The 11666-nt window shown below is 38.8% G+C and overlaps 1 protein-coding gene across 1 annotated transcript in view; it reads left to right on the top strand.

The window, feature by feature from the left end:
• Positions 1-11666, top strand: part of IL1RAPL1 (interleukin 1 receptor accessory protein like 1) — a 457645-nt gene that overhangs the window by 259827 nt on the left and 186152 nt on the right. Inside the window, exon 6 of the mRNA XM_029283439.1 lies at positions 5678-5752. Within this exon, the coding sequence (XP_029139272.1) occupies positions 5678-5752 (75 nt within the window). The remainder of the gene's footprint in view (positions 1-5677; positions 5753-11666) is intronic.

The following is an 11666-nucleotide window of genomic DNA, read 5'->3' as shown; positions in this document are numbered from 1 at the left end:
AAGCCGCTGGGGGAGATCATCCGTGGCTTTGGGGTGGATTTCCATCAGTACGCTGATGATACTCAGCTGTACATTTCCACCCCAGGCCAACCCAATGATGCCCTTGACGTGATGGCCCGGTGTCTGCAGGCCGCACGGGTCTGGATGGGGAGAAACAGACTCAGGCTCAACCCTTCCAAGACTGAGTGGCTGTGGTTGCTGGCTCCCAGGTATGGTCAGCTGACTCCATCGCTGACTATAGGGGGTGAAACTTTGGCTCCCTCGGAGAGGGTACGCAATTTGGGGGTCCTCCTGGATCCACGGCTGACATTGGAAGACCAGTTGACGGCTGTGGCCAGGGGGGCGTTTTACCGGGTACGCCTGGTGCACCAGTTGCGGCCTTTTCTGGACCGGGATGCCTTGCACACAGTCACCCATGCTCTTGTCACCTCCCGCCTGGACTACTGTAATGCTTTCTACATGGGGCTTCCCTTGAGGAGCACTCGGAGGCTCCAGTTAGTGCAGAATGCGGCCGCGCGGGCGGTGATCGCTCCCATGTAACGCTGCTGCTGCGTGAGCTGCACTGGCTGCCTGTGGCCTTCCGAGTGTGCTTCAAGGTGTTGATTATCATCTTTAAAGCGCGCCATGGCATTGGACCTGGTTACCTCCGAGACCGCCTTCTGCCACAGATTACCTCCCACCGGCCGATACGCTCCCACAGAGAGGCCCTCCTCAGGGTGCCGTCAACCAGACAGTGTCGGCTGGTGATCCCCAGGGGGAGGGCCTTCTCTGTCGGAGCACCCACCCTCTGGAACGAGCTGCCCCCAGAGATCCGGGTGATTCCAGATCTCCCCTCCTTCCGCCGCGCCCTCAAGACTTGGTTGTTTCAGCGGGCAGGACTGGCCTAGGGGTATTTTAAATTGGTTTTAACTAAATTTTAGTAGAAGCGGCCTATTTAAATGAAATAAAAATTAGTAAAAGAATTTAAAACATACAACATAACATAATTCAACAAAAATTTGACCGACATTCGGCGGGACTCAGGAGGCCCTCTTCCCGCCCCATATTTATATTATTTTAAGTTTAAGTTTAAGTTACTTCATAGGTAGTCCTTGTTCTACTCTTACTACTCAATTTTGTGCCCACAGTTTGAGCGGTGCACACGTGACGTGTTGCGATGCATCGTAACTCTTTTTGCATTGCTGGCAATGGGATGGACGCGGCTTTGGTATGTGGAAACCGGCCCGCAGGCTGGCAGTTTGACACCCCTGAGCTAAAACATTAACCAGGAACATTTCATGCAAGACTTTGAATAAATATTCCATTTTGCTTTTCTGGTGTAATTTGGCATCTTAGGAAATTGATAAAATATTTGGGTGACTAAATAAAATCAGAGCTTTATGACAGTTCTAAACTAGCATATTAGTCACCAAATACTAATACTTTTAATATCACTGTTAAATTTGACTAGTAGGTCACCTGATCTCCTCCCAAAAGATACAAACTGGAGCACTTTGCAAATTGAAAGGAATGTTACCAAATTGTTTAGGCAAAGCAACTCCCTTCAGGTGGCATCAGAATCTTTATGTTTGAAGGGTGCTTAGTCCATCAACTCTCATCACATAGATAAAAGCAGTGAAAAGGGTAAGGACAGTAACTGATAATTGTGCAATTTTCAGGATATTGTTAGAATCAGTTTTCTAGTTCTTCATTTTTGCTGTTCCTTAGGACAGGTATTGATAGCTTCACCGAAACCCTTTCATTCAAAATTATCAAGGAGAAATATCATACAATCAAATGCTCATTTTTAATGGAAAGATTGAACATGTTTACTTTTGCACAATGCCAGATTCATTTTCAAGACAGGTACTCAGTGTTAAAGCAATGTGTTGCATTTTGCAAAACATTGGCAGGCTGTGAATTGCTTGTGGCACTTTCTATCAGGACACCCACACTGAAATAATATTTTAGCACATCTTTTCTTTTCCTTCCAATACCCTTCTTGATTCTTATAAGCCCTTTTGCCATTTTTTGCCTATTCTTTCTCACTGAAGCTTCATAGCATCTCCTTTTCCCCATCACATTAGAGAATCAGCTGTGATTGGGTCTTGCCTGGCCTGGGCTAGGCTTTCCTGGGGTAGCTGTAGCTTGTGCCACTTGCACTGCCATGCTGGGTCATACTGGGGCAGCTGGCACTTTCCAAGTGCCCAAGTCACTGGGCACATTAGGCTTTCTTCCCAAGGTTGAATACAGTGGTTTCCTTCTTGCAGCCCTTGAGACACAGCAAGGCAAGTGGGTCCAGAGCCACATGTTCCTGGGATAACTTGGCACACCACAAGACAGGCTGCAGGGCAACCAAAAGGACAGATGTGGGGTAGAATAGGCAGGTTGGAGGAGTTGAAGGGGAGGCAGACCTTTATCTTGAAAGACTTACTTTCAAAACCAAGGCTCCAGGCTAGGAGGGATCAAGCTGAGACTGACTTGGATTGAGATTGGTCCTTGGCTAATGACCGGTGGAATTCAGTTATCAAAGACAATATGGAATGCTGGGACTGCTGTTGTGAAATGGTGCAATCATGTGAACTTTATGACATTGCTTAGTAATAGAAATTTCAGTCCCAACTGCCACTGAAGTTGAGGACTATATTTTATATGCACATGGAAGGATTTGACATTACCTAGAAAGGAAAAATGGGTGGTGAAGTTGGCTGAGATGACAAAATTGACAGCTTTGATTAGAGAAAAGATATTGATTCACTTTAATGATGATTGGAAACCCCTTTTGAACTTTGTGCGTGAAACAGAAAAAATGAAATTATGTATGACATATGGATTTGATGATTAGAAGAAGTGGTAGATAATAAAAATGAAAAATATATTATAAACTTACTGTAAGAATTTAATGTAAATATATACTTATATCTGCTCTGAAATAAAGTTTTCTTTATATTTGTTTTCTGTATTTTTTTTCTGCACTTTTGGCTTTGTTCTCTGTTTCTTGCTTTATTTTTTCTCTTTTTCTTATTTTAATTATTCATTTCTGTTAGTTTTTATCTTTCTTGTTTAAAAATTTAATAAAGTTATTGTAACTCAAGGATTACTTGGATATGTATATATTCTAATATATGTGTATGTGTAATATATACACACACATTGTAATAACAATATTTAATAGTTCACAAAACAGTTAAAAATAAAAAACCCTCCCAATCATAAAGTAAAATTTAATAAAAAGTCTATAAAACCCCAGGGCAGCACTCTGTCATGCATCTACCCACCATTTTGCTGGACTCCAGCCTTATCATATCTCCATGCTTGTGAGAAGATTCAGCTCTTCAAGGCCTTCTTAAGGCAAGGAGGATGGGGAACTGTTATGGAAAAGAAAATGTTGTCATTTGGGCCCTGCTAGATGACAACATTTAAGGGAAGAGACCTAGAGCAGGGGTCCCCAATCACTGGTCCATGGACTGGTACCAGGCTGCGGTGTGCCAGCAACCAGTCCGCACAAACAAGCGAAGCCCCATCTGCAAGATGCAGGAAGCACACAAAACCACGCCCCCTCCGGTCCACAGAAAATCCTCTCTCCACGGAACCGGTCCCTGGTGCCCAAAAGGTTGGGGACCTCTGACCTAGAGCTCACCCAACATAACTTACCCTCAGAGAAAGATGATCCTGTACATAGCCTAGTCCATGGGTCAGCAACCATGTGGGTCTTTGAGCCTTCTCTTGCTCCCAGTCTCCTCCGCCATTTGCAGAGAGAGAGACAGAGACAGAGAGAGGCACTTGCGCTTCCCTTCTCTCTCTCTCTCTCTCTCTCTCTCTCTCTCTCTCTCTCTCTCTCTCTCTCTCTCTCTCTCTCTCTCCCCCCCTCCCTCTCCCTCTCCCTCTCCCTCTCCCTCTCCCTCTCCCTCTCTCTCTCTCTCTCTCTCTCTCTCTCTCTCTCTGTGTGTGTGTGTGTGTGTGAAAAGAGTGGCCTCACAGTGTTTTCCAATTAGCTGACAAGCTTATTGGGTGGGGCTTCTGCCTTGGCTGCGTCTCTGCAGGAAGCAGGAAGGGCAGGAGAGAGCCAGCCAAATAAGAATGTGTTTCAGTGAAGCCAGCTTGCCAGGTGAGCAGAAGATCAGAGAGAGGGAGAGAGAGGGGGAGGGAGGGAGAAAGAGAGAGAGAGAGAGAGAGAGAGAGAGAGAGAGAGAGAGAGAGAGAGAGAGAGAGAGAGAGAGAGAGAGAGAGAGAGAGAGAGAGAGAGAGAGAGAGAGAGAGAGAAAGGGAGAAAGGGAGAAAGGGAGAAAGGGAGGGAGGGAGAGGGAGGGAGAGAGGGAGAAAGAGAAAAAGAGAGAGAGAGGAAAGAGAGAGGGAGAGAGAGAGAAAGAGAGGGGGAGAGAGGGAGAGGAAAGGAGGAGAGAGGGAGAGGAGAGGGAGAGGGAGAGAGAGAAAGAGGGAGAGGGAGAGAAAGAAAGGGAGAGAGAAAGGGAGGGAGAGGAAAGAGATAGAGAGAAAGAGAGGGGGAGAGAGGGGAGAGAGGAAAGAGAGAGGGAGAGGGAGAGAAAGAGAGAGGAAAAGAGAGGAAGAGGGAGAGAAGAGGGAGAGAGAGAAAAAGAGAGAGGGAGAGAGGGGGAGAGAGGGGGAGAGTAGAGAGAGAGAGTGAGAAAGAAAGAGAGAGAGAGAGAGAGAGAGAGAGAGAGAGAGAGAGAGAGAGAGAGAGAGAGAGAGAGAACTCATGCAGAGCACCCTCTATTTCTTTTTAATTAAATTCTTCAATCAAGGCCCTCCCTCTAGTGCATGCGCACGCAAGATTTGCAGCTCCCAGTGTTTTCTTTTCTGTGGAAAATGGGTCCAAGTGGCTCTTTGAGTGTTTATGGTTGCCGACCCCTGGCCTAATCCATGGGTCACCAAGCCCCGATCCATGGAGCAGTACTGGGCCACGGCATGCCAACAATCAGGCTGCACAAATAAGCAAAGCCCCATCTGCAAGATGCAGGCAGCCCACAAAACCACGCACCCGGCGGTCCGTGGAAAAACCTCTCTCCACGTAACCAGTCCCTGGTGCCCAATAAGTTGGGGGCCTCTGGCCTAGTCCCATATCATTTAGGGTTTTAAAGGTGATACACTTTGAATTGCACCCAGAAAGAAACTAAAAGCCAGGACAGGTCATGCAGCAGTGATGTAATATGAGCACATCATAGAGTGTCCAGAACTGCTTGTGCCATCACATTCTGGACTGGTCATAGTTTCCAGATGGCCTTCAAGGGCAATCCCATGTAGAACACATCGCAGTAATCCAACCAAGCAATGATGTAGGGTGGTGCTGATTCTTATATGCATTGATCATGTGCTTATGTATTTATGCAAACATCTATGTCTCCTTATCTGCCTTAAATCTTCTTTGTGCTGCCACCGAGATTTCAATAGTTTGGAATAGCTTTGCAAACATTGTCTCTGTCTGCTTGACATTTTTTCTCTTTCTCATTCCCTTTCCCACATTTTTTATATCATTGTTTATTTTTCTTGATCTCTTCTTATTTAATCTGCTATGTAGAAATCTATTACCTTGCTTTTCTTACAATAAAGTCTATTACAACTTCTAACTCTTTGGATAATTATGTGATTCTGTCTTATTGAAAGTATTTTAATATTTAACATTTTAACATTGTTTAAGAATGTTCTAAAAGAATAAATATGTGTCTGTGTTTTTTTCTAGCCCCACTTACAGAAAAACCACCAAAGCTTTTGTATCCTTTGGAGAGTAAACTGACAATTCAAGAGACACAGCTGGGTAAGTGACATTCTAGAAGTGCCGATATTGTCTGATCTTAAAATTGAGAAAGGGTCCTTATACTTGTTTCTATGCAGATTATTATAATAATATTTTATTTACCTTAACTATACAATACTTGATGTGTCCTATTCCTTTAGTTGTCTAGAACTAAATAAAGAGGTATCTGTGATTGATAAGCTATATAAAATAAGTGTTCCAGCTGATGAATTGTGTTGTTTACTAAGAAAACTGTTGGATAAACCAGGAAATGGATTTAATTTGACTATACTCGACTGCAAAATTTAAGTTTTCTTTAAAGCACTCTGTCAAAAATAATGTTTTGCATCTGGCAAGATATATTTTCACACTGTCAAAACAGATTTGTTGTACTATAGACAGATTACTCCAGAAATCAGTGGTCTGTCATTGTAAGACTTGACTTTTTGGTTCTTGACAAATAGAAGGCTGTTATTGCTTCCATCCTTATTCTTCCATGATGACAGAGCCAGGCTAGGCTAATGGTACTGAATGAAGGGAGTTGTTTAGCTTTCCTCTGTTCCTGCGGAAATTACAAGTTACTGCTTATTTTAAGATTCAGTCTCATGTTTCTATTTTTCCCATAGTAAAGTCCTTAGTTGATAAAATTTACCACTTCATGAAAGCATTTATTTTCACATATAGAGTCATATATGAAAATCATCCTTTCCCCAATTATCTAAAAGCTAAAATATATTAATTCAAAGGCAATATTATATTAATATTACAACATCTAGCCAGTATTTTACATTAGATGTTCTAAATGAGATATTTTCAGTTATCTCTATGTAAAGCCAGTAATTTTGCTGAACATATTTTGATTGGAAACTTTGGAAAGTTTGAATCTAAATAACTGTACATTGAATCATATTGATTTAATATTATGAAAACCATTTTAATTTGTAGAATGTAAGTTTATCCCCTGATCATTATTGCATTATTGTTGTATTCTTTTGTATTGCTTTCCAAATTTAATATCTACTATACACTTATTACATGTGTCATATTTAATTATGATACTGTTATCTCCTCTGAATCACTCTAAAATCATAGCAGAATGTTGTGTGAATTTGTCTCCTCATAATTTTGATTTGATTAGAAGAACTGCCAATCTAAACAACTGTAATGGCTTACAGTCACCATCATCCTATCTCGAGGCCTAGGAGAATAACCATATATTTAATAATTTCCCAAATGGCATAAAGAGGAAGCTATACAAATCTTAAGAGAAAACCATTCCAAAGGACAGGAATTGCAGCAGGGTAGCTGTGCTTCCTGGACTCAACAAGGAAATATTCTTTAATTGATGGGACCTGGATCGCATCCACCAAACTAGACAGGCAGAGACAATTGGTCAAAAGTGATGCTCAGACATTCATGCCCTATGCCATGAACCACTTTAATGATAGAAACCAGCACCAGAATCCATGTGCAGTTTGTGAACCAGCAAGGTCACACGTGCATAACACATGTCCCCATCATTGCCTACATTTCTTGAAAAACTGAACACTGTATTTATAAGAGTGGTCTGATCAATGCAGCAGAAAGAGGATGAGTAACTTTTTTTCATCTTGACATTGTATTACGAAACCTAGAATTTCATTTTATGCAGCTGCTTTTCACTGATGTGCTTCATCTGTAGCTGCCCATTCAGTCCTACTATCCTATATTCATTTTTAAGATTTGCAATTTTAGCAAAATAGAAAACAAAATAGTGACATTATTTTATTATTTTAATTATATGAGATTTTCTACCCACACAATTTTGGCCCTGTTTGCAGAAGGGTTGTTTGGGAGCATTTGGGTAAAGATGAGTTAAAGGACAATTATGACGAGTTAAGGCAATTAATAGTTTGGACCTGGAGACTATGCCAAAGTCCCAGAGCCAGATCTCTGAAAATTATTAAGTAATCTATTGTAGATAATTTGTGGACTGCCAAAATTTGTATTGTCCAGAAAAAAACACTGGCTAGCATTTTTAAATTAAGCCTTAGAGGTATATCAGCCTTTGGCCAGCTCAATTGCATTTATGGTGGTTCAATAACGTCTTCAAGAGAACGAACCTTAAATTGAATGTGCATAAATTCATCATTTCAACCAGCTCTTACTTTGAAATCCTCTCCTATTAAAATTTATGGACAGGTAAAATTTATGGACAGGTAATTTATTCTTCAAAGAGCAGGGTAACCAGATTCCATGTTTGAGTAACCTGCAAATATACTTACTGAGTAAGAAATAAAATTATTACATAATAGAGAAAATTAGTCAAAAGTTAAACAGGCAGTTATAGTATTTTCAAACTGAAGTGGTTGAAGTGGTTATTTCATAATTTGAACTCATACATTGGAGGCTATAAATAAACCATTCCTCACTTTGTTAATCAGCTACCTCTCAGGATAATTTGTATAGGGGCTATTTGCACAAGTAAGATTGTTCAAGTTTTGCAAGTTCCCTGGAATTCTGGAGAATTCGTCCAGCTATCCATATAGTTCTGAGTTTCATTCCGAAGCAGATGTACAGAGGATGGGAAATGGCCCTGACAGTACTCTTCAAGAACTCTTACATAATAGAAGAGAGCTAAACATTATTTAAAACGTGAAAAGCAAGGTATTTGGAAGTGACTCATGTAGCCTTTCCCCTGATTCATTGGGGGTATAAGGAGGAAGATAAGTAAAGCACAAGATTGCAAGATTCTGTTTTTATAACCAAGACTATAGTTCTAGTCTTCCAGTGGAATTGATTTGTGATGTGCCATGTCTAATGGGGCTGACACCAGCTATCCCAATGCTTTGAAAGAAGATCAGAAAGAAGATCTCCCATTTTATAGCCCAAACATCTTTCAAATTTTTTCTCTTCAAAATAAAATGAGTACAGCCACTTAAACTGAACTTCAAATCAAACATGTTTTTATTTTCTGGTCTAAATGATTTTTATGTTAATTAAAATATAGTTAAAATCTATGTATGACAAAACTGACTTCTGAGGCTGCATAAAGTGAAATATCATTCAAATAACACAATTTTAAATGACTTTTCCTGAGACACATATTTGTCAGAGGGCTATTAGACCTTTTTATATCAAGACTTTATTTAATGAATAAAGCTATTTTTAAATTAATTTGGAATGCATGATCATTTTTCCCACCTGATATTTTTTTTACTTTCTAGAAATATTTTTAGATGATAAAATTAAATCCTAACTAATCACACTTCAGTTCAGCCATGTTAGCATAATGCCATGTCTTATCTGGGTATTTTTTTATTAGTAGGTTGATTGAGAAGATGAGAGATGGATAAGACAGTTAATGCCATATGAAGCCTTTGGCTAAAAGATGTGATTGCAATCCTGTATGGCCATGACTCATAGTCTGTTCAATTACAAAATCTCCCAATGAATAAAAAAAACCAACCCTTTGCATTCATGACTCATATTTACAACCATATTATATATGAACATGGGAAATAACTTTTGTCTCGCATGTATTTTTTTTATAGATTTATTGTATATGTGGCCTTTTTGCAGGAGCTGTTTTTTGTCCTGGCTACACTTTAACCCCTATATTACATGACTTCTTCTGAGTGCATTGTTTCTGCTTTATCTGACTAAATAAATAATGGGGTTTATATGGTACATAATAAATACATTTTTTTCCTAATCCTTGGAGATTCTTTGACAATTATGAAACCTAGTTACTGCTCACATAACTGCTGTAGCAGACACATTAGAAAAGATGTTGTATAAAGGCACCATTTCAAAAGCTTTTGTAATCTGTGGAATTATTTTTACATTTTTTTAGTGACATGGAAGCTAAATATTTAACTATCCACTTCTTTTCACTTAATTTCCATTAATTATTCTCTTAAAGCTGTCCCACTTCCCCCCCCAAGACTCTCACAGAGATAAATGATTTAAAAGCAGAAAAATATAATGCAAAAGCAAACCTGAGCTGTGCCAGAGCAATGTGTATCCAGTTAATCAGTGAATATACTTGAATACTTTTATAAACTAAGGTTCAACAAAATTTTCACCGCACTATCTGCAGTATGTATCAGTCCAAGAAAGCCTATATTTTTTAAAGTTTCTTCAAGAATCATTCTTGGATTTACATTTTAAAATGATCATAGTAGTTAGAGAAAATTATTGCACATTTATGATGCAATTTCTGTTCCTTTTCTGTTTGCTGCTAGTGATACTTTTTTTAAAAAAAGATTTTTCTGAGAATACAGCACCGGAATTATGAATTAAAATACATTTAGTGCATATGTAATTATACTGTACATGATAAAATGGTTGTCCTTTCATAGGCTTTTTCATGTGCTTATTTTAATGGGAACATGAGTCATACCTAGCACAAATTCTATAAAGCTGAATGCAATATTAATGGTCTTATCCTTATTTTAAAAAAGAAGCTAGAGTATAAGACTCCTTCACCTTCCAGAAATTCATAAAGAAATTTGAGAGTTTTTTGGAAGTCCAATCACTGATAATATATATTATTATTATATACTTGAGGTGTCAAAAATTTTAATAGTATATACCACATCTTAATATGATACAGTATATGAAAATCAGTAATGTCACCTGAGGATATTTCTTGTAGAGATCAATAAATATTGAGAATCCATTTCTTCCTCAGTGAAAAGCAATATGAATATAATAATTTATGATGAAATATGTAGTTTAGCAGGGCCATTAGACAAGCCCATCACGGACATGTAGGGTGTAATAAAAGGTCAGGAAATGTCTCGTTATTTCATTTGCCATTGTTGTAGATTATACTGGAACGAAATGGACAAAGTTAATTATCAGATTTTTCTCCCTAAAATGAGTTGACAATTTGCCTAGTTATACTGTACTTTGACTTGAAAGGGATTGTTATTTGCCATTCATCTCAACAAAAATTTTCATAATAAGCCCAAGGTGAACATTGCACAGATTGGGATTATCTGAAATTGTTGCTGAAACATCTGCTAAAGATTCAGCTGCACAGGATGTTCATTTGCACATAAGGAGGCTTTCCCAGCATTAGGGAGTGTTAACAGGCATCTTACAAATAATCACTGCAATAACTCTGCAGCAGAAAAATCTGCAGATTGAAGGGGAGGTGTGTATTTTAGTAAATGTCCATCTGGTACTGACCTTGAATGACTTTTTCAGAGGTATAACTATTGAGTTCAATGGAAGTAACCTGAACTTCAGTGGAAGGATAGGAATGGAAACTCAGGATGCCGGATAGTCTTTTCAGTGTTTTTATCTTATTTATAAATTCAGAGAGAGATTTCAGATTTACAGAAATAACTTATTCTATATTTCTTCACAAAAAGATTTTGATATTCCAAATTCATCTTGGAAAGATATGGTTGAACTTGCCTCCTTGATCTAAAATTGCTGACCAACTCTAATATGGCAACCGGAGAAAATTCAGACTTCAGATTTTTGTCCGTTGGGCTTCAATAAAAGCACTATAGAATATAAAGTTGTTTCTCAGGGGAATCCGCATTGGTGATCAATGGCTACAAAATGATGAGGCAATTGAAACCTTCTTTTTATACATGTGAATGTATATGATGCAATTAAAAAGGAGCATGCCCACTTGGTCATGTCTACTATTTTGAAATCAATGACCATCACTGGGGACATCCTTATGATTTCCAGTTAATTAAGGTCCACATGGAACAGAAAAAGATAAAGAAAAATTATGTATTTCTTCATACTTTCCTACTGCTTTTGTGCTTATAATTTATTTATTTATTTATTTATTATTTGAATTTATATCCCGCCCTTCTCCTTGCGGACTCAGGGCGGCTGACAATCAATTAAAAACACCACTAACAATCACAAGTTAAAATTAATTAAAATGAAATATTTAAATTGTCTAATTAAAAAGTAATTAAAG

The sequence above is a fragment of the Protobothrops mucrosquamatus genome, unplaced genomic scaffold (genome assembly GCF_001527695.2).
Source record: "Protobothrops mucrosquamatus isolate PMUCROS unplaced genomic scaffold, P.Mucros_1.0 scaffold88, whole genome shotgun sequence".
NCBI lineage: Eukaryota > Metazoa > Chordata > Lepidosauria > Squamata > Viperidae > Protobothrops > Protobothrops mucrosquamatus.
Note: the sequence above shows the minus strand (reverse complement) of the source record. Positions and strands in the feature narration are given on the sequence as shown.